The 26045-nt window shown below is 40.9% G+C and overlaps 1 protein-coding gene across 1 annotated transcript; it reads left to right on the top strand.

Annotated features, from left to right (window-relative positions):
• The first annotated feature begins 131 nt into the window (after nucleotides 1-131).
• Nucleotides 132-26043, top strand: LOC6581550. The gene is made up of 5 exons (XM_015161913.3): nucleotides 132-639; nucleotides 18015-22732; nucleotides 22800-23574; nucleotides 23635-25067; nucleotides 25149-26043. The coding sequence occupies exons 2-4, from the start codon at nucleotides 18635-18637 to the stop codon at nucleotides 25053-25055; spliced, it is 6294 nt and encodes a 2097-aa protein (XP_015017399.1). The 5' UTR covers nucleotides 132-639; nucleotides 18015-18634; the 3' UTR covers nucleotides 25056-25067; nucleotides 25149-26043.
• The last annotated feature ends 2 nt before the right edge of the window (nucleotides 26044-26045 follow it).

Genomic DNA, 26045 nt, shown 5'->3' with positions numbered 1-26045 from the left:
TTTTCTGCAATACGGTCACACACTATTTCAGTACTTTTATATATCGAATATAATATCGTCATGTGTATTTTTTTAAACTTGGGGATATCGATGCACCATTTACTTTCAGGCCACCCCAAGAATTTGATTATCACATCGCTAACAGAATAGTGAGCGCGTTGAACGCGCAATGAGTAAATTTTTGGTTCGCTGCCGAGAATTCGATCTTTTTAATTCAAATAACTGATTTTAATAGTTTTATAAACCAAACGGTGCATGATTAGCAGATGGTGTATAATATCAAATCGTCAATCAAAGAGTACTGCAAAGTAAAACCTGCAATAAAAAATACAAATAAAACAAAAAGAAAAGCAAGGTGCCAAAGAAGAAAACCAGTTATGTATGTCGAATTGATGTATTTCCATTTTGCTGGGCAAAAAAGAAACATTTTTATGGCAAAAAAATGTTAAATGAAAGTGATGTGTGTGAGTGCTTAAAGGCTTATTAATAATATGGGCACAGCTAGAGCAAGTGAAAAGTGACAATAAAAGCCAAGTTTATAACCAGACAAGGTTACATATTCCATGACAACTTCCAAAACGAGAGTCAAATCCCCCCTCCAAAAGCCGATTTCCAGCGAATCTCTTGCGAAAACTAAAAGTAAGTACAAGCCAAGTATATATACTTACAAAATGCATATGCATATTGCCTTTAAAATTATGTATGTGCGTGTGTGTGAATGTGTGTATGTGGGTTTTTGGCGTCTTCTTTGCAGTCAAAGAGGCGGCGACCGCCTTTGCGTATGCTTGCATGCATGTGTGTGTGTGTGTCTGTGTGCGAAAAGCAGGTAGAAGAGCTAGGTAAATAAGACTCTCAAGGGCAGCTAAGAAATTATACGTGTGATTTGTTCTTGTGTGAAAAAATAAAAATAAAACAAATAAATACAATGGCCGTCTTCCTTCTCTTTCCCTTGCTTGCTTTTGCAGGTGGTTTAGTTATTTATTTTGTCGAGTTGTTGTTTGCTAATTTCGGCTAATGTTGCGCTAATTTTAATTTCGGTATATTTATCGCTCTGATGTATACGTATGTATATTTATTTTGTTTTATATAATTGTCAAATTTGAAGTCTGCGTTAAGAGTGAAAAATCGATAAATCAGCGCCGCTGCAGTTGTTGGGCGATGCGTGGGCCATGGAGCCCAACTACGTGTAATTGGGGTAGGAAACACATGCACATGCATACACACACACTCAAAGCTGTATATGTATGTATCTGTGTAACAAATAATCCGCTTAATGTAAAAACGCCAACGATGCTCAAACGTTTTTTTTTTTTTTTGGCGGCACCACAACCTCTTTTCTCTTCACTCACTCACACTTACAACCATTTGTATACACGCATCTAGCATTTCGTGCATTTTCTTTTGATGCATTTGTGCAAATAAGAAAAATCAATAAAACTGCGCTAGAAGAGACCCGTAATAAATAAAGCGCCGAAAGCAAAAGTCAGCGCAACAAACAGTTAAATGTGTACACATGTTATTAACCCAATTACAATATGGCAGACAGATGTAGCGGGATTAAAGAGCCAGTCAGCGTAAGAAGAATGGGGGAGAGAGTGAGAGCGAGAGAGCGCTATGACTAGTGAATATATTAAGAAAGAGGAGAACCCAAGAAAAAAAATCAACAAACAATCCGCTGAATTGGGCGAATAGAATAAAAGTTTCGTGAGTCATGCGGCGATTTAGCCATTTCAAATTAAAAGTGACTTGAAATGTTAAAATTAAACACTCATACAATTTCTTTTTTTTTTTTTCGCTGTGTAAATGATTGGACTTGGAATCGAGCGTGGGGGCATTTCGAGTTTGGCCAAAAGTCAAGTGGATTTCGTATGCGTCAGCGCAGAAGCCGCAAAAGTGCAATTCTTATCGGCATTTAAATAGACCGAACAGAAAATAGGAGAGCAATTAAAGAGTTTCCCAAGTGTGCCCGGCTTTCACCCAAAATATAACAACAACAACAACTGTTGAATTTCTGCTTATGATATCATTTTGGGTTTTTGATTGCTTCAATTAATGTGTTGCCAAACAGAAAAATTCCGCAGAAAGCATGTGTGAAAAATGTTTCTATTTATATATCAATATTTAACTTATCTTATTCTACTTTTATTTAGCAGTTTTCTGTTGAATTTCCGCCAATCGATCAAATACTTATATCGCATGCAATATTTTCTGTTGCGATATCGTTTAACAGCAAGCAGCCGGCGCCTATCACGCAAACAAACCGAAGAAACAATATCAAAACGCGTGCTTAAAGTGTCAGACGCATTTAGTTACTTATCGTAAATCGGCAAACATGTGGAAGAGGGAGGCACTGCTATTATCACTGAAAAAGAGATGAGCAATGTGTATCGATATGCGCGTGGTGTGATTCATTGCATTTTTAAAGTAACTACAATAACAATTAGTTTGTTTAGTTAGTTGTGTTATGCATTTTCGATACTTAATCGCGCGCTCGCTCACGCGCTCATCTCAAAGCTCTGACCTAGAATTGTTGTCACCCATCTCGCTTTGCTTCTTTAGCTCTCGCTCGCACGATGTCGTTCACTTATTTAATTGTCACGTCCAGTGTAGACTGCGCTTCTGTAAGCTGCCAAAGAAATGACGCCATATTGCGTGCCATACTCTCAATAATCACGCTTCTGTGTGGTATGAATGTGTGTATGTATGTGTGTGCATGGATTCCTAAAGGGCAAGTGCGCTAACAGCTGACATTTGACAAAAGAAAATAGCTGTCATAATACGTTGGGCATATGTTTTTGTACCGTTAGCTGGCACCCATTTCACCATTGAAATCTCTGAATGCTTGTGCCTTTAATCTAAATACTCCAGCAGCAAATGCAAAACATATTGTTTCAATTTATTTAATCAGTAAAATATGCATATTGAACATTTTGTAGATTACGTCGACTTAAACAGATGTGTGGGTGGCTATTGTATCTAATATGAATATGGGCATTAATGCCATGCCAGTGTGTGTGTATCGATATATGTGTAGCATTTGTAAATGTCTGTATGTATTTATGTATACATATATGTAAATAACTTGTATCTTGCGCTAGCGTAAAGAATTTTATTAGTAAAATGTGCTCTTTGATCTTGGAATTAATTTCGAACAGACAGGAAAGGAGCGAGAGCGAGACAGCAAATTGTTTTTGGTGGTCTCTGTTTATTCGAGTTCGAATTGTTTGCTTTTGTTTGACTTTCGGTTTGTTTGTGTGAAAGTGAGTCAAATGCGTTGGACATACGTTGCAGTCGCTCAGCTCGGCTCCGCTCGCTCTGCACTGCTCTATGTTGCGGTTGATTTAGTTTTGTTTTTTGTTGTCTTTTTTTTCTTATCAGCACTCTCGCTCTCTTCTTCAGTTCAGTTTTTTTTTTGTGCCCAGTGCTTAGGTCATTTTTTTAGCGTCTACTTTTTCATTACATAAAAAAGTTTCTGATTATTTCAATTAATTTTTATATTCATTGCTAAAGCATTCGCTGCGTAACGCAAATTGTTTACCCTTTCGCGTAGCTAATTAATTATTTTTAATTAATTTATCACACTGGGATATCATCGATGTCTTGGCCCATTTAAAAGTTAATTAGTTTAATGGCACACGTTGCAAATTCATTTGAATTGTTGCTTTATAGCAAGCTTTATCCCTCTCTCTCTATCACTCTCTCTCTTTCTGTATATCTTCCTCCCCTGTCCTCTCTTCCCCTTTCACCTACACACGCCCTAATTGTTTACAGATTAGTTTCAACTGGGTGTGGCATAAGCGGCGGGTGTTAACAATTAGACAGCAGTAAAAAAGCAGAAGGCAAATGGCAGCTGCGTCCAGTGTGGCCGCTTGGCAAAATTGTCACGCAACCTGGGCTGGGCACACCCGGTCCGGTCTCATCACGTACCCCGCACACAGCTGATGGTAATCAGCCTAGAATTGCGCTATTTTTGGGCACGCTTTGTGCGTGGAATGCGTAGGTGAAGCTATTTTATGCTCTTTATGGCAAAGATTTATATTTGGCACATATTTTTGGTCTAGCTACTTATTTATGACTATTTGCCTAAGCTGTAAATATTTGTGAACTAATATGTGTGGGTCTTTCTCTCTCTCTATCTCTCTGTCCACTCTGTCCTTGACTGTGGTCAGTTTATCAGCGTGTTGAGGATATACATATACGGGGCATCAGGTGCCCCTTTGCAATTGAACTCAATTGTGGCGTCTCATTATGCAAGATCGTGAAAAAGTGACAACAGTAACGGCGCATCAATCATTTATATCGGCAATTTGGAGCACATAAATCAAGCTAGAAAAACCAATTAGACCAATCAAAATATACACATACAAAAAATAGCCTCCTATTTGTAATAACAGTTAAATGTACGTAAATACATTTTTATTATCAATTTATGTGCATCAAATATGATTTATGCGAAGCCCCAAAAAAGGCATATGAATTGCCAAGAACAACAAAAGAGTCAAAAAATCATAATAATAATAAATGCAAATAACCTTCAACACCTTTAAATTTTTGCGCAATGTCTAAAGTCGGCAAATTTTGACGAAAATCAATTTTCAATTTGCATGTGCGATTTCTTTGAAGTGTTTCTCGTGTGCAAATTTATGCTAATTCAGCAAAAGCAATAAGAAATAAGAAAACAACTGTAGATGCTGAATGAAGCGACGTGGTGGGTCGCCGCGGGCAAGTGCGGAACGGAAAATGAAAACAATAAGAAATTGCTAAATTACACTTCAACAAAATTGTTGTAGTATTTTTACTTGCACGAATTCGAGTTGAAGAACTAAAATATGAACTGCATGACGCAGCGAAAATAAGTTTGTAAAGATAGAGCAAGAGCGAGACTTGAGAGCGGAAGAGAGCGAATCTAGCTTAGTCCTTATACAGTTCATTTAACCTGAGCTTAAGGGCGTGAGAGAGGGAGAGAGGGACATCGAGTGCGAGCGAAATGAAGTGCAGACAGTTCATTTAACCTAAGCTTGATGACGTGACTTTAGAAGGGAGAGAGAGAAGAAGAGAGTAAAAGGAAGTGCAAGCAGTTGCTTTAACTCTAACTAGACTTCGTTAAAGTGGAAGAAATAAAGAAAGAGAGCGAGTAAAACGCAGTGCATGCAGTAGTACCCTTAACTGTAACATGACGGCGTGAGAGCGAAAGCGTCTCAATCGAATTGCAGGCAGTTCATTTAAACTCTGATGAAGAGCATGAATGAATGCGTTAGCAGTGTTGGTAAACAAGCAAAATTGACCTGCTTATGCAAATCGCACAAACTATGTCAATTTCGTACGCTGACTAATCGTCATTTGATATACATTAACTTAACATGTTGTTTATAAATTTCTGGCAAAGCATGATGTGTCGCCCATCAATAAAATAACACTAAATTAATCCATTTGAGGCGCTGGTGGCGTTGCGACGATGACTCTTTGGTCATTTACCTATCGGTATCGCTGCGTAAGCTCAAAAACAAAAAAAAAAAACGTCTTCCCCCACCAACCTGAACGAATCAAGATTAATTGTTTATGGCTAAATTTACGCTCGCTCTTTGTGTTTGTTGTTGTTGCTGTTGCTTTTGTTGTCGCAGTGGGGCGTGTGCCGCTGGCATTGGGCTGCCTTCCTGCCAGCTGGCTTAACCTGGCCATTAAAAACGTGTCGAACGTCGGGCATTAAGTTTTCTTTTTCTGTGCCACTTTGCATATGATTCACGCGACTTTTCTTGCCTCATTTCCTTTTCGCATATGTTCTTTGCGCCTAACTGTAAGTCGAGTGCTGCGTCTCGCTCGCTCGCTCACTCACTCGTGACTTTCTTTCTTGCTTTCCAGCTCTCGCCATAAGTCAGCTTATGTTTTGACAAATTAGACGTGGAAATTTGTCAACCCGATTGGCCGTGTGTGTGTGTGTGTGTCTGAGTGTGTGTATGTGTATGCTTGTCGCTTCGCACATCATTTTGGATTGCGTACAATTGCGCGGCTTACAACATAATTTGCCAAATGTGATTAGCAAATTATATGGACATGGAGGCGGGTTTTGGAGTTGGTCGCTCGTCCGCTCGCTCGCTTTCAATTCAACGCTTCGTTTAACTGAGCCAAATTGAAAGCTCGCCTTGCCGCAATTACAGTGAATTGAAAAGTCTACAACTAGTAGGCAATAAAAATTGGACAGTGAGACCGAAGCGCACGAGTTCATTAACCCTTCTTCTGCTTTATATATGTATCGATGTTTGTGTATGTGTGTGTGTATGCGTGGCTTATGCCTCGGCTGCTGCGATTGCTGTTGTTCTTTGCTCACTTTGTGCCTGGCTCCCTCTTCCTCTCTCCCTCTCTCTCTGTCTCTCCTACTCCCTCTCAGCTCACCTTAGAATCGTCGTTGATGTCGTCACTGAGTGGGCGTTTGCGCTTTTTACTTTGTGCTGCCTTTTTGGTGTACTTGGCGCATTAGTTTAATTGTTGCTCATGTAATTATTCATTTTATTGTAATTTACATAGCCCGTGTGGGTCGCTGTGAGTGCCACACACACACCACTCACGTACAGAGCCGTAAGTGGGGTTGTGGCGCAGCCAACTTAAATTTAGTTGATTATCGCATTAATACAAATAATCATAATAATCGATGTCTGTTTTCGTATATTTATCGATGCACGCCCCATCTCATTCACCTGCTCATTATGGCTACTTTCGTTTGTGCACTTGAGCAGCAAATGCACGACTAAGATATATCCTGTATTCGGTTTATAATTTATAATAATTAGGTAAAAGTCAATTTAAAGTACCTCAGTATCAATACCTCAAAATAATAAATATAAATAGTAAATATAAATATATAAATTTTTAAAGATAAAAATATATTTTTATATAAAATTAGAGATTGGATCTGTTTCTTTCCTTTTATCTATTTCTGCATAAAAATATCATATCTCTCTTACCTATTTGCATTAGTTTAGAGGGTATACTAAAAATACTATGAAAATCATTTGCATGGCATATTAACAAACAACATTTGCACAATTATTATAAATGTAGTCGCATTGTTTTGCGCAATAAAAGTTTATTAACATTTTGCACATTTGCCTAGCAACAATGAAGAGCGAAAAATACAAACAACAGCAACAAAAACAACAACAACAACGGTAGCAACCGTCCAAAGACTCAAACAACCGCAAGACTTGGTTAGAGTTGTTGGCTTTATGTATGTATGTTTGTATGTACGTAACGGTACCTGAGCATTCAGTGTTGAATAATGGTGGCGCATAAAAAAGGCAAAGATTAACAAATGAGCAAACAACATTCGTTTTTTTTCTATGTATTTTGCATATGCAAATGCGCAGTGCCACGCCCACTGTCAGTTGAAATTTTGAAATTATTGCGCATTTCCTTGAGAGTCGAACTGACGATGATGATGGCTAACACAAAGTGCAATATGCGCTGCATACAGTAATTGCCAATGAATGACGAAGAGCATACTCCGTAGAAAGCAGAATTCTGGTTCTTAGAAATAAATTTTGTAAAGCATAATTAACCCCTAGGCAAACAGACACATAGAAAGAGATAGTTGGAATGAGAGTGGGAGAGAGAGTCAGATCGAGCGTCGCTTTTAATGAGCTTTACTCTTGCCTCTGTGAGCTTATCTGCGCACTTTGCATCTAACTTGCCGCATACATTTAACATTTAAACAAACAAAAACACAAAATAAAAGCGGAACAAAAGCAAACGCCATAACTTTAATCAAAAACAATGGAAAATTTACAATACGTATGGAAAGTTAGTTGGTTGAACCGCAGGGGCGGAGGGGCGTGAGCCGACGCGCAGCAAAACTGTTGTTTGCCGGCCTATCTATCGAATTTGCTGCTCTATCCTCTCACATAAGCCACAACAACAACAGCCAGAGAAATATTTAGAAAAAGTTTTGAAGTTTTGTGGCTTTGCTTGTGTTAGTGTGTGTGTGTGTAACTGGCATTGCGCTCTAATAATTATTTATAATAATTACTTTTTTGTGGCCTGCTGTTCAAACAGTAAATTATATTTAATACCCTAAAAGTAAGAGGTATATCAGTTACAAAGTTGTTGGAATCGTGTTTCATAAATTAAGAATTTCTTATGAGTGATATCTAAATATAGAATATTATTATTAGTATACATATTATATATTTAAATACAGAAATATTTCTAAAATATTTAATATTTTCATAAATATACTTACTTCATATTGTAGGGTATCTTAGAGTCGGTCCTGCAGTTCATTTAGTTTAATTTTTTTTTTTCGAACAGTTTCGCTTTGCAGCGACGTTGTCCGAATTCGTGTTTTATACAGCACTCAATATTTTCGGCTATCTCTTCTGTCTGCCTCTCGCTCACTCTTGTCGTCGCACGCTGCTCTAGGTATTGCTGTTAATTAATCTTTTGCTTTGGCGTCTTTTTTCGCTACTTTGTCAAAAGCTACGAAAGCGATCACAATCGTGTGCTGACCTTGAACGCTGTCCAAAACATACGCACACATACAAACGCACACGCACACAGACATGCCGACGTAAGGGGCTGCATTTTAAATGAAGAAAAAAAAGCAACAATTTTCAATGCACAACGCACTTTTCACGCCTGAATGTAGAGCAAATGCTTTTCTTGGCACGCACCACGCATATAGTAGTAAAGAGAAGAAAAGAGAGAGAGAGAGTAGAGGAGAACACGGTGGAGCAGTGGAGAGAAGGCCTGCAGCACATCTCATTTGTCGTCAAACCTGACATTAAAATTTTAATGCAGTCGCAGCAGCTGACTGCAGTTTACTCTGTCTTCGGCAATTTTCCTTTTATTTATTTTTGACTTTGTCGCCTCGAGGCCATAAATATTTCATTTTTGTTTCTCAAAAGAAAACAAAAACTATATGTATGTATGTATGTATGTATGTATGTGTGTGTGTGAATATAATTTTTGCATGAGCATCGCCTCTGGTGCGTCGCTGCATTTGCATATCAAAACTGAATTTCATTTTTATTGCCCCAGCGAATTTTTATTTTTGCTTCTTCTTTGCATTTCCCTCTGCTTCTGCTTCGTCAAACTTGACACTGCCGAAAAAATATGTTTTTTTTTTGCTCTTCCCCCCGCCGCTGCAGTGAATGACGTCAGCTGTTTTGTAGAGTGGAGAAACTAAACTTTTAGCCACCCAACGTTTTGCGTAACTAATTTTGTACTCATTTGGACATTTTAATGATAAAACGACAGAGCTTGAATAGCACGTACCAAAAGCATCAAAAGCAACAATTGTTTGGAAAAACTATAAAAAATGTATGTACACGTGTGTGTGAGCGTGTTTTTATGTTTATAATAAAAGGCACAGAATTGTTTATATGCTTGTTGTTGTTGTTGTTGACCTGCTATTTTGTGTAATCAACGTGCATTGAACTTGTTCCCATACACGCATACACATACACACACACACATACACACACACACACACAAACACAAGCAGACAGCAACAAATTGAGGCAGGTTCTCGTTCGCTGCGGCTGCTGTGTGTTAGGCCGTTTAAAAATTTATCAGCCACTCATTGTACCGTATCAGCTACAGTTTTTATACACTTCTTTTTCATTCGTTTTCGTTTTATTTTTGTTTTTATTGTCAAAGACACTGGCATAAACTTTTATTTTTATTTTCCGCATATACGAATACAGGCTAATTTGCATAAAGTTTCACACGCCGGCAAACACACTCACACACACAGACACGCACACGCAGAGAGACAGACACAGCCCACAACCCACTCTCCAATGCAATGCACTTGCTCCCGCCCAATAGCGCTCTCCCACATTCACTCAGCAGTCGCTGTCGCAGCAGCATTGACAACAGCAAAAGAGCAGCGTTGTGTGTCATTGTGATGCCGCTCTCACACTTACACATTCATAGACGCACACTCGCAGCTCGCTGCTGTTTGAGTGGCTCTGCTGCTGCTGTCGACGTTGTCTCTAGCTTAGTGTTATTTTAGCTTCGAGCTCGTGCGGCTGGTGACGCGTCCGCGGATCGCGTTCATCGATTGTCGATCGTTTGAAAATAACGTCGTGTTTAATAAATAATCTTGCCGCTGATTTGTGCCACTCGTTATATTGTCTCTCTTTGATTGTTAGTTTCTAATTTGATTTTAAGCTTATGGCGAATTTCGCCGAAAATGAAACGTAGCAAATTTGATAAATAGTCGTATCATTGTTTTAGTTGTTGCTCTTTGGTTTGGCATTTAATCAATGTGCCGCCATTCTCCAAAATAATTCAAACAAAATTCAATTAAATCGAAAAGCACTCGACAATTTTTGCTACTAAGCTTCCGCAACCACTTTATATGGACAAACAATCGAAATAAACTATAACAATGGCATGCTAATAAAATATAGTACATAAAAAATGCTGTATAATTATTGAAGCGTGGGCAGCACACGTATTTTAAATATTCATAGAAATGTGTGTGAACAAATTCCAGCTGGTAACTGAAATATGTGAATACAATCCACTTATGATCCACACAGACAGACACATACACACAGGCACACACACGCTCAGCTGTGTTTAAGCTCTGTTTTAACAGTTGGCTGCAGACTCACTATCTCTCCGTTTTTCCGTCTCCCCCTCTCTCTGTCTCTTTCCCTCTCATTTGACGTCAAGGGCCTCCGCATTTTGACGCCTGATTGAGTTACAAATTTGCCTACCCCACAAACAACAAATCTTCCATTTTACAGCGAGGGCTAATCTTGCAGTTTATCAATTTTGTATAAGCGGAAAACTTATTAATATTCTGAGTGCAAGACTTTTTAAGGAATTTGTCACACCTCGAATTTCGGATTGTTTATTAGATTTTTGCTTGGTTTCTGCTCAATTTGAATGTTAATTTAAGTGAGTGTGAGTCTTTTGCCAAATAAAGTATTTAATGCTTGTTATGATTAATGATTTGCATATAACACAAATTCAACTAATAGACGAAGACAGCTATGTGAAACAAACCTAAAACAAACATCGACTCAACTGAGTTAAGGTGATTTAATGCTTAAAAGGTTAAGTATCTGTTATATTAACCAAGTCTGTTATAATCTATGTGTATAAGACATCAACACTTTTTCTTGTATATTATGAGTATACGAAACCGTTGAAATTCGCATAGTAGCTAACATTTTTTTTTTGGTATTTTAAAGGCCAAATAACGTGATACTGGAGCTAAGACAAAAACGATATAAATTTGCTTGAAATTGTATGAAAATTGCTTAACTTAAATATAGGTTTAAACCCCTGAAGCTAATCTAACTGTTATACAAACTGTTATAACATCATTTATACTAAGTTTTCACGATATCAACGGAATTTCAGTGAAATTTGAGCATCAACTCTCGCTTGATTTTGATTGTAATTATAAATTACATCAACAACTAAAATGTTCCCATCACTTGCAATTGTTTTAATTTAACTTCACTTGACAAAGGTCATGTCAAAGTCAATGTCAGAGGCCAAGCTGCATTAATAAGCACTTCTGAGCATTATATGGGGTCCAAGTTGCTTGTAAATTTAGTTCATTATTCATTTACGTATTCATCTACGTATGTATGTGTATATACGTCTACAGCCATATTCATAAATTCTTATTTAATTATCATGCGGTCTTGTTCCGTCTGATTGCGCTTGCTGAGCTGAGCAGCCAAGTTTGCAGTTAATGTTAAAAAAATCAGATTTTTATTTATGATTAATTACCAAGCACGTAATCTGGGGCTTGCGATGGGTACTCTTCAGGCTCAGTTGATATCTTCTTTTGTGTCGATTCCTACTGTTCTGTTCGGCTAACTCCCCAAACTCTTAGCTCACATGCGAGATCTTAATCCGTGTGTGGCTTGGCGTGTTGCAAAGTCCTTCAGCTCGAGCAACTTCTGGTTGTTAAAATCAGGGTCCATTGCTGACCTCGTATGTATGTTTACAACAACAACAACAAAATGCCAAATGCAGCGCCACATTACCAATAGTTTTATACTATTTTCTATAGCCAACCAAGCAGTCATTCGATCAGTCAGTCATTCAACGCCTCAATTGGTTTCTTGGTTTCGGTGCCAGACGAAAGTGAATTTGTAGCTTCTGGAGCTCTCGCCATTAGCACGAAAGCCATCAAATTGATTGAGACTTCTCTTTTTTGGCTAAGCCGTTCGTTAGCAGCTCATAAAAAACGTCAGAGTTTTTGGCATATTGCATGCTTATAATGATTATTATTATTACAAATAAAAATCCACTTTAGCACTTTAGAATCTAATGGTGGAGAAAGTAAGAAGCTCTAGACATCCTTGCATGCTTTGCTAAGTACACCTGCGAATTTATGGGAGTTACGTCAAGCTTAACAGATTGCCAAAGAAGATATTTTATGATCTGTTTAGCTGGCAATTGCTTGCAAATTTGGAATCAAATATGAACACTTAAATCTAAGACTAAACTGTTATATTTTACAACTGTTACTATATTTAACGACAGCTTTGACAGTTTGTTGCGCAATATTTTAATTGTTTATTACTGTGAACAGTCTTAGCAGGCAGTTTGTCCAGCTGGTAAATTTTTAGAGTAAAAAACTCAAAAATGTTTTGTTTCCCAAGTTTATGATAAATTTAACGAGTACGATTATACAGCATTCATTTTTTACAGTTATTAAATAAAAATGTATAACACGTTTGGCAAGTTCAAGTTCCTGTTAAATTTTATGAGTAGTATGACAATTTTATTAAACAATAACGTTCCTATTTTTTCTGTTTTATGTTTAGGCATCTTAACCATTTGTTTAATCTTTAAATGTAGCTAGAGCAAGTATTATCTAAATATATACGATATTCAAATATGATACGATAATATGATAATAATAATCGGTGAAAGAACATTTAAAATACTTTAGAAAGCTTTCAATCGATTCACGATATTCACAAAAGAAACTCATTTGGCTATATAAATACATGAAATATGCATATGCAGTAATATATACCTCTATATATGTATATATAAACAAATAAATATATATATGTGTGTATATATAAATTATTAAACAAAGGTCGTGTGGGGAATGAGTAATGCCTTGGCTTAGAACGAGCCTAGCCAGACAGACAGCAGCGGGCAATAAATAGAACCAAGATTATATACAAGCGATAAAAGCAAAACACAAAAACAACAAAAAACGATCAAAGAGACATCAGATTTGAATTTGCTGCCAAATATGGGCGTAACAAGTTAGCGAGACTACAAAATCGATGACAAAGACTATTAACAACAACAACAACGGCTATATAAACAACAACAATGTAAAGATGTAAATTAAGCATTGTATATGATTGAAAAATTGTTAATAAGCGTGTGACGATCAAAGTCAAGTAAACAATAAGAAAGAAAAACATAGCCAACATAAGGAAGTGTGGGCAGAAGAGACTTGAAACAAATTGAAGTTCAAAGTAGAAAAAAAAAAAACACAAATACATAAAAATTCTTCGCTCGAGGGTCAACGAAACAGGCTCTCCAAGCGAAAGTTAATTTAAGAATTTAGAAAAACGAGCTGAAGCTCTAGACGTTGCAATACCCTGGAAATTTGATTAAATACTATAGATCAAGTTAATTTATTAAATCCATTCAAGCTCTATTCAAGAAGAAAAAGAATAACTTTATGCAAACAGAAAGCTCTGCCCCAATCGCCTTATATAATCCATAACAAAATTTAAATGAAATCTCTTTAAAATTATACAATAAAATCTGCATCTAATATCTAATGAAATATTTATAATATAAAAGACAGACGCAACGTGTGCGGAATGTCAAACAAAAAGACAGCAAACAAAAAAACAAAAAAATCCGATAATCTGTGGGGATCTCAGTATTGGAACCACTCCAAAAAAAAAACCAGTCGAAAGCGAATGAAACGGGGTAGCCAGGGAACGGAACGGTCAGTGGACAGATAAAGAAATACTTGTAGATAGAAAGGGAAGTGACAAAACGATATGTGCTTATAAATGCGGCTACATTGTTGCCAATGGATAGGTGGATGGATTGGATAGGTGAATTGATAAAAGCAGAAATATTATATGTGCACATTGTAATAATAGTGATCAACAATGGAGCTCTGTATTTATATATAGATATATATATAGAAAAAAAATGAACGTCGTGCGATGAGTTTGCAAATTGTCAAAGTATTTGCGAGTTTGTTGTCCATGTTGTTGTTGTTGTTACTCCTCGAGCGCTGGCCGGTCCCGCCTCCGGTTTCTCCTGACAACGGCGACAACTTGAAACAGACGCCTAAGCAACATACAACACACATGCACACATGCACACATGCACACACACACACTCAGACAAAGCAACGCACAAATTGCTGTACAAATTGCCCCTTGGGGCGTGAATCGCTAGAGATGTGCGTGCTAAAATTTATCGTGAGGCTAGTAAATTTTTTAGCTTGCAGCTATTAGGAGTTGAGAGCATGAATAAATACATTAATAATGTGGTTTAATGAAGGCGCGATTACAAGTATAACACTTTACATTTATTAATTCTATTAAGCTACATTTTTAATTAAAATAACTCTTGGCATAATTGGCTAAACATTTCTGTATGACACTTAACTTTATAGCATTTGCTATATAACACTTTTGAACAACAATGTTTAACTATGTGAAAGACTAGCTCAATAAACCTAAATATATAACTTATCATATTGCTCATTCGGTATAATATTTCGAGCATTTGAAGTATAGAACTTTCAACTCATAGAGTTGGAAATTTATGACAAAGAAAATAATTTCATATTGGTTCCATATCTCTTAATTTAAGTCATATATAAAACTTGCCAATATAACAATATAACTCTATGCACCGCTAGTCATGCAAATATAACACTTTTAAATCTAAACACTTGGCAGGCAAATAGAGCACTTGAAACCTGTTCGATAACATTTTCTAAGCCACAATATTCAATTGGCTTTCAAGCACGATTCGCAGTAATCATTAAATTTATTATAACTTTGTTGATTTTTTTCTGCTCTCTATTATTTTGTAATTAAGAATTTTGTGCAAATGGAAACTATTGAAAAATTCTGTCGTATGCTTTATATGGTCTGTGTCGCAGTTCGTGCGAATGGCGATTCTATAAACTAATTTGATTGAGAAAAAAAAAATAAATAAATAAAAAAAAAAATCAGTTAGTTTTTATGTTTACTATTTTATTTTCTGTTGTTCTTTATAGTTGAACGTGCAATTCGAGTTATAAATTTAGTAAACTTATATATAGAATTGTAATTTGTATTTGTTGTTATCTATTTGCTATTATTGTTGTTGTTGTTTTCATTGTTGATCTGTGACCTTTTTTTTTATATTTTCAGCTGAGTTTTCTCTCATGTTTTGCTAGTTGAATGAACTTTACAACAGCTGTTAAATATTTTTGTTTATTATTTCTTCAGTAAAAAACGAGAGTTTTTTGTTTAGGTTTGTAAAAGAAATAAATGATAATGATAATATTAGTGATAATGATAATGAAAATAACCATAATAATGTTGGTCATTATAATTGTCACTGTCATTATCATTGTCATTTTGCATTAATGATAAGAAATTGCAAAAAATACTGATAATCATATCTAGTGTAATGAAAATAATGATGGAAATGATAATGGTGTTGATAATGATAAGAAGAATCGAGAACAAGCAGTCAAGCTGCTTTAGGGATATATGCCTCCGTTTCATGGATGTATTTTTCAGAGTATGATGCCTTATTTCATGATATATGCATATGGTGCTGTTCCATAGTTTCTTAGTTTCGATAAGAATAATAATAATGTAAAATAAAAGTTGCACAATATTTATCAAAGCGGAATTCAGTTTACAAACTATTACAGTTAGGTTCCGTGTTATGACTGCATTAACTTTTAGCTTAGCTCAATTAAGCTTTTCTTTCAATATGTTTTCCTCATAGATGTCTATATGTTCTAGTTGATTGTCTCGTGCACACGATTTGCATGTTTAGCTCTTTAGATTCCTTTATGGAACGTATTAATTTTCATGTTTAACGCTTGGCCGTGATTTGCTAGCAGACGTCAAAGTCGCGCCTTTGTATGCAAATGAAGTTGGTCGGCAAATACAATATATATTATATATGTATATGTATTCATAATACTTAATTAATAATGATGCAGAGAAATAGTCAAGGAATTCATTGACCGGATTAAGTTCTGTTTAACCAGCTCAGCCAGACACAAGTTGTAAAATGTCTTCGAGTGCACCTTTAGCTTATTCGAAATTGAGTGAACTGCGTAAATATTTATATAAGCACACGTTACAGGTATATATATTGTATATATATATATATGATATATCTGGTGACTGTTTAGGTTTGCAATATATTCAAGGTATTTCTCTTGCCGTTGCTCTTACCTTAGTTGTTTGTAAACAAAGCAAATGCAAAAAGCTTTTAGGTGACAAATGTTTAATGCTTGATCACAACATATATACATTCACCCTCTATGTATGTATATATAAATGCTTATAAGTATATACAAATGAGCTGCTTAAATTTCAATGCACTTGCAACTTCCTTGATAGAAAATTGAAATTGAAATTCTAGATGTTTGCCCAATGGAAGCGCTAAAGGAAACAACGGGAAATTTTGTTGAACGAACGAACGAACTCTCAGTGCCTTTTGTTTCTGTGGTTAGCCAGTTTAGATGGCAGCAGGAGGGGCATTGTCAGTGCTGAGGGGGGGCGTGTCAACCGTTAGCATTTGATGGATTTTAGGTGCGTCGCATTGACGTCAAGTATCCGCCTTCAAATGCGTATGTCAATTGCATAAAATGTTCGTTTATTGTATCTATCGCTATTGATAGCTTCTAAATAAATATTTGAAAAAAACAAAAACAAATTTATATACATATTTCTAACTATTTCAGTATAATGTAGAATAATTTTAAATATTAAAAAAAATGCTTACATAAATTTTTCTTGCTTCCATCTCAACTGACTCAATACTTTAAATATTTATAAAATATTTACACACATAATTTGTACTTCCATATTTACTTGTAAAATTGTTTGTAAATATTTTGCATCAAATTAAAAACACATAAACAATTTCAGTGGTTAAATCATAAGTAAGCAAAACCGGAAAAAGGCGTGGCAGTTTTCTCATCGGCTAACTACACGATTCAAGTTTTTTCTTTTCCATTGCATTAAATACTTTAAGCGTTTTGTTTATTTATTTATTTTTTTAACTTAATACATTAACAAATCTAATTAATTTTAATCACTAACAAAACAAAAATCGGGTACGATTATACAATTTATTAAAAAACAATATTGCGAAGTGTTTAGCAAATATAGTCTTATTATATCTCATATAAAGTATTGCATTTTAATATGTCTATAAGTTGGCATGAATAACATTTTTTTTTTTTTTTCAAAACGAAATTGAAGGCGATTAACTCTGTTAAAATTTACGATATGATTACGATATTCAGATTTTACATTGTTTTATTATGTTTGCTTCACTCGAATATTTTGAAAGTAACTTATAAGAAGAATTCGGAAACAAATTCTTATAGGAAATGTCTAGAGCAGTGAATTTATAATGTTTATATATATTGAGATAATTAACAAATTATTTGAGTTCGCTGTCTTTTCAATCATAGGTCTTAATCTATTTAAATATTGCAAATAATTGCTCAGACCTTAGTTAACTTAATCACAAAAGTTAATTGAGTACTCGCAATTTTCGTCTTGAGTCATAAGTTTAATTTTATGAACTCTTTTTGTTTATATATTGTTTGTATTATTTCCTGTTGTTGAGTCAAAACAGAGCTTTAAAGACTTTAAAGAAATAAAGTTTTTATAATCATATAATCAACAGAGAAGGCGACACACAATTATATGCACTTAAACAAATGCAGTTTATTTATAAAGTATTCAAGTATTTTGCAGTTTTAATAACTCATCTTATTGCTTATTTTTTACTTGCAGTTTAATTGTGAAGCAAGAACAACAACAACAACAACAACAGCAAGTGCAACAATTGACACAATTGGCAATAAATTAGCAGACGCTTGAGCTCAACGAACAGGAGGAAGCGGAGAAGGGAAGAAGCAGTACACAGAAAATAAACGAAAACGAAAACAAACGAGACAACTAGAAAAATAAACAGACAGACGTGCAGACGGGCGAACAGGAGGCAGTGCACCATTGGCAGCAGCAGGGGAGAGGACGGAGCAACAGCAGTCGCAGCATCAGGTCTCACGTCTTCGGCATCAATTTCGACTGAGCTATTTTGGGTAGATGTAAGATACTTTGCGTAGCTGTGAGATACTTTGCGTAGCTGTAAGATACATTTGCCCACGCCAGCCAGGAATGCAGCATGTGGCCATGTAAAGGCAGACAACAGCCACAAAACAGAAAACAGCAACTGCAACAACAACAATTGAAGTAGAAGCAACAACTTTTTGCAGCTTTCACTTGACAGTCACTTGACTGCCACTTGACAGTCACTTTAGCAGTCACTTGGCATTTAGCGAGACGTGTCGATGAGTTGAACAGCGCCAAAGCCACCCCCAACAGAAGCGCCTACCCCGTTAGCCATACAAACAATGGAAGCAACGCAACAACAGCAGCAGCCAACAGAAGCAGCTGGAGCAGCAGCAGTCGCAGCGATTGCCAGGTCATTGGACCAGCAGATGGATGCATCGATTGGCTCGCCCAATCACTCGCACTACTCGAATCTCACCAACACCAGCAGCAGCAACAACAGCAGCCATCACAATAGCAACGTGAGCAGCCCCTCGGTGGCCACAGATAGCAGCAGTTCCTCCTCCTCATCCTCGGCGCCGCAATATAGCGAGGATTTGCGTGCAGCCGCTCGACAGAATCCAAGGGGTTCGCATTCGGGCAGTGGCTCCACGAAAACCTGCGAACTGGATGTGGGGGAGGAGGAACGGGATACCTTCTCACCAGTTTCCAGTCCAGAGTGCAATAACGGTGCAGTAGCGACAGTTGCTCTGGTAGCAGCAGCTGTTGCCAGCAGCAGCAGCAGCAGCAACGGCGGCGGCAGAGACAACAAGAGCTACGACAGCAAGTTGAAGCCGCCCTCAAAGGAGGAGAAGCAGCGACAAAACGAGGAAATCGTATGCATGGAAACGTCCACAGTATCCACTGAGACGGGCTCCTGGGAGTCCGTTTATCCCACTGCATCAGCTGTGCAATCGCAGCCTCCAGTTCCCACTCTGCCCCACATGGAGGGCATCAGCGCCAGCTGTCTGTTGCGCGATTTGGAGAAGCGTGAACAGCCGCTGAGCAGCTCTCAGAATAGCGCCTGCTTCATAGACGCCTCGTCGCTGCGCGATGAGGACGAGGTGCTATCGTTTCCTAGCCTGGACAGCCTGCAGCAGACCAATGATCAAGCCAAACCAGAGACGGAGCTGGAATTGGAGCAGTTCCATAAGGCGTTCGCCAAGTGCAAGCCACCGCGCAGCAATCAGTCGAATTGCAGCTCCGATGTGGAGGTTGAGGATGAGCCACGTCCGGACTCGAATAGTGGCACCAACAATCTGTCCGATGAGGAGAAGCTGTGGAAGCGTGAGCAACAGCTGCCGGCCAGTGGTGCCACCGATGCCACTGAGGCCAGCAGCGTGTCCCTGGCAGCCGATGCGGATTCTTCAGACTCCTCGCTAAGTGCACGCAGGCGACGCACTGCACCCGCTGCTGTGCCCATGGCTGTGCCGCGCAGCTTCCAGCACAACACACAACAGTTTAGCGTGCATCCGTTGGGCAACAGTCCGAAGTTTGCACCACACCATGGACACGATCTCAGCTATACAACAGACTACTCCAGCAGCAGTCCGGCCCATAGTTTGGTCTGGTCGGAGCAGGGCAGGCAGCAGCAACAGTTGCAGCAGCAGCAACCGCAATCGCTGCAGCCCCATCAGCAGCAGCTGCCGCCAGCTACAGACACTCCGCACAATTCCATGGTGCATATACTGGAGCACGTCTCCAGCAGCAACAATAGTTCCATACACAGGGATTATACGTTCAGCTCCTCGTTGTCGCATCATCGCGATTCTGGCGCCTATTGCAGTGATGCAACAGATTCGCCGCTGCCGTTGCCGCGCACACCCAAGCGCAGCTCCAAGTTCGATGAGGCGAATCCCATTGTCTCGGGTGGCGCATCCATCGAGGATTTCAGGCAGAAGCATTGCGACAGTCCCAGTCGAAAGCGCACCGATGCGTGTCCCATTGTGTCGGGTGGATTTGTCTCGTTGGACTTTGCGCCCACGCGGCCCAGGGACGATGATGATGATGATGATGATGAGATTGCACGGGATCAGCAGGCGGATGATGATGCAGAGCTGGAGGGTGTGGAGCTAAGGGTAAAGACGGGTCAACCGCTGCGTAAGCCCCTGCCTGGCATTGCCTCCTGGGTGGTGGACATGAGCGATTGTCGGCCAGAGCGACGCAAGAGCAGCAGCTCCACGTCCAGCCTGGAGGCGGGCGCAGCACGGTTTCGTGAGCGCTCCGACTCGAATAGCTCGCACAAGAGCGGCTGTGGTTTCTATGTGTCACTGGATGACATGGACAGAAAGCCGAAGGTGCAAAAGGAGCAACCACTGCAGCCGTCGTCCTTAAGCAAATCCTATACAGCGCCCAAGGCGGCCAATTTCTTTGTGAATCTCTCACAGAGCGAATACCAAGCTAAGGATGACGAACAGCTGGAGCAGTCAAAGCCCAAGGAGGAGCCCGTACAGCAGGCGGACAAAAAGAATATATTCAGCATGTTTATAGACTTTGGTGAGCCGGCCAAACAGCAGCAGCTCACGCGTGCCACGAATGGACGCAAGGAGCCCTTCAGTTTGGCGCAGCGTCTGAGCAGTTCCTTAAGCGTGGCTCAACGGCGCGGCGATGAGCTAATGAAGTCCAGTGCCAGTTCCACGGAAACCCTAATGGCCAAGAGCGGCACACAGCAGGCGACTCAGTTGCCGATTTTGCAGAAGGAGGAGAGCAAATCTCTGGACTATCGTTGCAATTTGGAGCAGCCATCGTTGACGGTGGCTGCACTGCGTCGCATGACGCGCGAGCAGGAGCCTAGCAAGCGCCACAGCTGGGGTAGCAATAACAGCAAGGAGCAGGCGCCCATTCCGGGGGATTACAAGCGCTCCATAAGCCTAACGGCCAACGGAGGCGATCCACCTGGCAGTGGTCTAATGAGCATCATAGACAAGTTGCCCATTATATCGAAGGCATCCTCCTTGTCCGTGGATAGTTCCTTGTCGCCCTACGATGACTACAGCGGCGGTGCCATGAGCAGCTGCTCCGATGAGGATCAGCAGGCGGCTCGTTTGAAGAAGCGACGTCGGGATGCACAGCTAAATGAGACCTACGACAAGAGCAGCAGCATTGCCTCTGCCCTGACCGAGGGTGTGCTCTCCAAGGACATGTCGCCCGCGTCCAATACGGACACAGATGATCTCACCTTCCAGCAAGATGAGCAGCTGGCGCTGCGTGAGGTACAACTGCAGCAGCAGCAGCAGCAGGTGCCACTGCCTGTGCCGCTGACAAGTAGCTCGAACCGCACCTCCATCATGGAGACCATCATTGAGGCCAAGGAGACGGCCTCACCCAAGAAGCAGCCGAATCTTAGCAATGGCCACACCATGGAAACGCTCCATGCGACCATCGAGAAGCAGAAGCAGCTGCTGGAAACGGTTAACGAGAATGCCGAGCAGCCGGCCAACTTTGTCAAGCTTTCGGATATGGATAAGCCGGTGGCCAAGCACGATCTGCAGTCGCCGGATGCCATGAGCAAGAGTGCGGGCACTCAACGGAGCGCTAGCCAGCGTTTCTATCGCGATGAACAGCAGCGCGCGGCAGCACGGCCTCATTCCTGGGCGATGACACGCTCCACAGGAGGCGGTAATAATATCCAGCAGCTGGCCAGCTCGGTGGACAACTTGCGCAGCTTGTCGCGTCTGTTTCCCAACTTCAGCAAGGAGTTCTCCAATTCGCTGCCAGGCGACATGACATTGGACAACGGTCAGCAGCAGCAGCAGTTGGATTATATACAAACGGACTTGAGTGCCGATTCCAGTTTGGCTTCCAGTTTCAGTCGGTCGGGAATGGACGAGTCCTCGATGAGCTGCCGTCAGCCCCGGCGACTGGGTGAGGATTTGCTCAAGATGTTTCTGCAGGAGATCGCCACCGATATGCTGGTGGAGGTGCATGGCAGACGCATCCGCGCCCACAAGTGCATCCTGCGCAGTCGCTGTCAATATTTTGCAGCCATGCTGGCGGGCCATGGAGCCCAGAGCGTTGTCTCGCTGCAGGGCTACTCCTATGCAGCCGTGCACTTTGCTCTGTGCCACATCTATTCGGGTGCCTCGCATCCACCGGATGGCATCAGTCTGATGGAGCTGGCCGCATTGGCTGACCTGCTGGGCTTGGAGGGATTGAAGGAGGTGACATCGCATGCGCTGAAGACCAACTACTGCCACAACTTCCATAAGCCCTGTTCCGGGTGCATCGATGGCATACTGCAGGTGCTGCCTGTCGCATTGAATCATGCCCTGGATGATCTCTATCGCAAGTGTTTGCGCTGGACCTGCCGGCACTACCTGAAGGTGTGGCCGACGCGTCAATTTGCCCAGCTGCCGCCGGATATACTCGGGCGATGTCGTCAGCAGATTGTTGCTTATATGGTAAGATTTTCTAATTGCATCATTTAGCAATTTAGATTAATCTACTCTCTCACTCTCTCCCACACAGACCTCGGAGACGGTGCTGGACACGGTGCTCGATTGCGATCATCTGTTGGCCCAGCTGTCGGCCTATCGGTGGGGTCACATCTGCGAACAGCTGGTGCGCGATATCCTAGATGCTGCCTATGGCTATGTGGGCGATCACTTCGCCAGCCTCATAGCCAGCGATTCATTCCTCTCGCTGGGTCACGATCGCAGTCGTCACATTCCACGTCTCGAGACGCTGTTGCTGCAAACGGCTGCGGCGCTGACGCCGGAGCAGGCATGCCGCAGCTATCAGCGCGTAACTCGCCTGAATACGGTGCTGCAGGCGAAACTCATCCAGATGCCGGTCAATCTGGGCGAGCTGGCCAAGGAGCTGCAGGGCTTGCAGGAGGAGCAGCTCGACTGGCAACCCGAATATATACGCCTGGTCAGCGCCTTGGTCTATGCCGTCGAACAGTGCCTGATCCGGCAGTGCTCGCGTGCCATGCGCGTCACTGCCTGGCAGCGCATGGATCTGGAGCTGCGCAAGAAAATCCAGACGATGGCGCGACTCACCGAACCGCTAGATCTCAAGCGCAACGGCGGCAAGCCGGTGAACAAGGCCTTCTCCTTTGGGGGCAGCACACGCAGCCAGGATCTGGTGCAGATCAAGCTGGCCATACAGGCGCAATCGAAGCGCGTGCAGGCGCAGGAGACGCAGCTCTACAAGGCCACGCAGACCAACTACGATGCGGCGCATGTGCAGACCACGGAGCGTGGCGTCCAGGCGCACGCCACTGATCCGCGCGAGGGCAACAGTGAGTGCTATAAATAAGGAGATCAATAAAATATATACTTACTCCTATTCTATTTTCCAGGCAAGCTGCTCAAGTCCAATTCCCGCGCCTATGTGCCGCAGGCGCAGCGCGCCAGCTCCCAGACAGCCGGCGAAAGGCACAGCCTCAATACGCATCGACGCACACAATCGGAGGCGCCGCCCATTACACAGCGCAAGCCGGTGGCTGTTGTGGAGCCCAAATCGAACGCCTCCAGCAGCAGTCAGACCAAATCTGCAGCACCTGTAGTGCGTGCTCGATATCTGGAGCCACGAAAGCCGCGCGCGGCGAGTGCAGGCAATGGCACTGCGGGTCCCATACGCAGTGCTACCAGCTCCAGTATACCAGCGGCACGCAAGGCTCAGGCCAAGAATCTGCACATCTCTTCCAGCGACAGTTCGCGCAACTCCAGTCCGGCGGCGCTGCGACGGGGCACACGGCTGGGCAACAAGTCGAACAACTTGTCCACAGATAGTCTGGCTAAGAGCGGATCTCGTGAGCGGTATTCATCGGATATGAATGTGGACTCGATGGCGGAGAGCATGAAGAGCTCGGTGATAACCAACAAAACGATCTCACACGAATCGCTGTCGAGCAGCTCCAAATTGGCGCGAGTGCATCAGCTCAATGGGCATGCCACTGCTGCAGCTGGCACCAAGCCCACGGCTCCATTGAGGGGCATACAACGCGGCACAGCGCTGACGAACAAGTCGACGCGCCAGCTCAAGCAGCAACACAACGTGAATGCAACGGGCGCTTCTAATGGTTCCAGTCCCAGTTCCGTGCACACAACCAAGTCGGCAACCAGTCGACTGTCCTCGGTGAGCAGCACGTTGTCTACGCGGGAGATGTTCAAGCAACGCTCAATATCGGTGCCGGCTGGTGGAGATAATCCTACAAAGGGACGACACAGCTTCCTGTCCGCCAAGTCGCGAGAGATTCTTGCCAAACGTGCAGAAAAGAATAAACTGCAGCAGCAGCAGCAGCAACAACAACAGCAGCAGCAACAACAAGAGCAACAGCAGCAACAACAGTTGCGCGCCTCTGCTGGCCCTTTGCGCTCCTCTTCACATTCCGCCGTCAGCAGCATGATGCAGCAGCATAATCTACGCAACAGTTTGCCCTCCAATATACCCACACGACGACCCAATACGCTGCATCTGCGCAAGACAACAAACCAAACAACAACAACAACAACTACCAATGGCCATGCACCATCCGCTCCTGGCTATAAGTCCCACACAAATGGTGTCCTGAATGGCGGCTTTAAGGCTGCACAGGCGGTTAAACAGAAACTGGATTTGCTCATCGATGTGCAGCTGGAGGGCAGCAGCCGCCACAACAACAACAACATCAACAACGGTAGCCAGCGCGTCGAGTCCAAGCTGGAGCGGTCGAGCACATTTTGCAAGGATAGCGCCGATTTGGATTTGAATGTAGCCGAACTTCAGATTGTGGAATAAATCTACAAAACGGTATGAAGAGAGAAAGACGCCGCACTGCGTCAAAGTGTTTGTCATTGAATTCAAATATTCTCTTTTTTTCTCATTGAACAGGTCCATATCAAATATGAACCGAGCGAATCAACCCATACACGTCCCATAAGGCAACTCTAGTCAATAATAGCATGTAGTTGCAGGCGCAGGAAATGTTAAACAATAAATCAATAATATCCACACAGAGAGGGGAGAACAAAAATAATCAAAGAAATATGAAGAACATGTTACTAAAAAGCAAAGATGCACCCACTAACCTTATAATAGTTATATACATAATTACAACAAAAAATTATTGTCGTTAAAAATCTTCCCTTCCCAAAAAAAGAAAATATTTCAAAAGGAAAACATATTTAAATGCTAACTAAAGTAAAGTATTGGCTGGCAGGCGAAGTGGAAGCAATGTCAAAAAGAGATGAAAAGATAATTCGGTGATATTATTTAGTGTGCGCTTGCTGTTTATTATTTTTTAATTTTTTCCTTAATTTAAAAACAAAATTTGTTTGCTGCAATTTGTGTGCTTGAAGTACTCCTCGAAAGTAAAAGAAAAAACTACTAAGATAATATTTATGTGCTTTCGCCATCTGCATTTAAAAGTAAAAATCTCTGTGCTGCAGCTTATAAACAAGTTATATTGTTAACAATGCCCTCTCTCTATCTGTCTATCTCTAGCCCTCCTACTCTTAAATACTGTAAGCATTGCGAATGTTTTATACTGTTCTTTATTTGAATTTTTATATAGAATCGGTCGCGCAACCAAGAAGAATGTATTTTTTCATTTATTTATATTTTTTAATTATTTGATATATATAAATATATATAAAAACAAAAGAGAAACAACAAAAAAAAACAACACAGAAATGTATTTTGTAAGCGAATCGACATTGATATATTGATAATGAAGTGCAAGTTTAATAAAAGTGTGTATTTATTAAAAGTTATATATATAAACAAATA

This window comes from Drosophila mojavensis, unplaced genomic scaffold (assembly GCF_018153725.1).
Source record: "Drosophila mojavensis isolate 15081-1352.22 unplaced genomic scaffold, ASM1815372v1 contig_74, whole genome shotgun sequence".
In the NCBI taxonomy this organism is placed as follows: Eukaryota; Metazoa; Arthropoda; class Insecta; order Diptera; family Drosophilidae; genus Drosophila; species Drosophila mojavensis.
This window is presented reverse-complemented; position numbering and strand designations above follow the sequence as displayed.

Excerpts from the sequence above, each read along its gene's own strand:
- LOC6581550 (XM_015161913.3), top strand. The coding sequence starts at position 18,635 with ATGGAAGCAACGCAACAACAGCAGCAGCCAACAGAAGCAGCTGGAGCA. Across the intron at positions 22,733-22,799 it reads AGCAGATTGTTGCTTATATG|ACCTCGGAGACGGTGCTGGA; the intron begins GTAAGATTTTCT and ends TCTCCCACACAG. Across the intron at positions 23,575-23,634 it reads TGATCCGCGCGAGGGCAACA|GCAAGCTGCTCAAGTCCAAT; the intron begins GTGAGTGCTATA and ends TCTATTTTCCAG.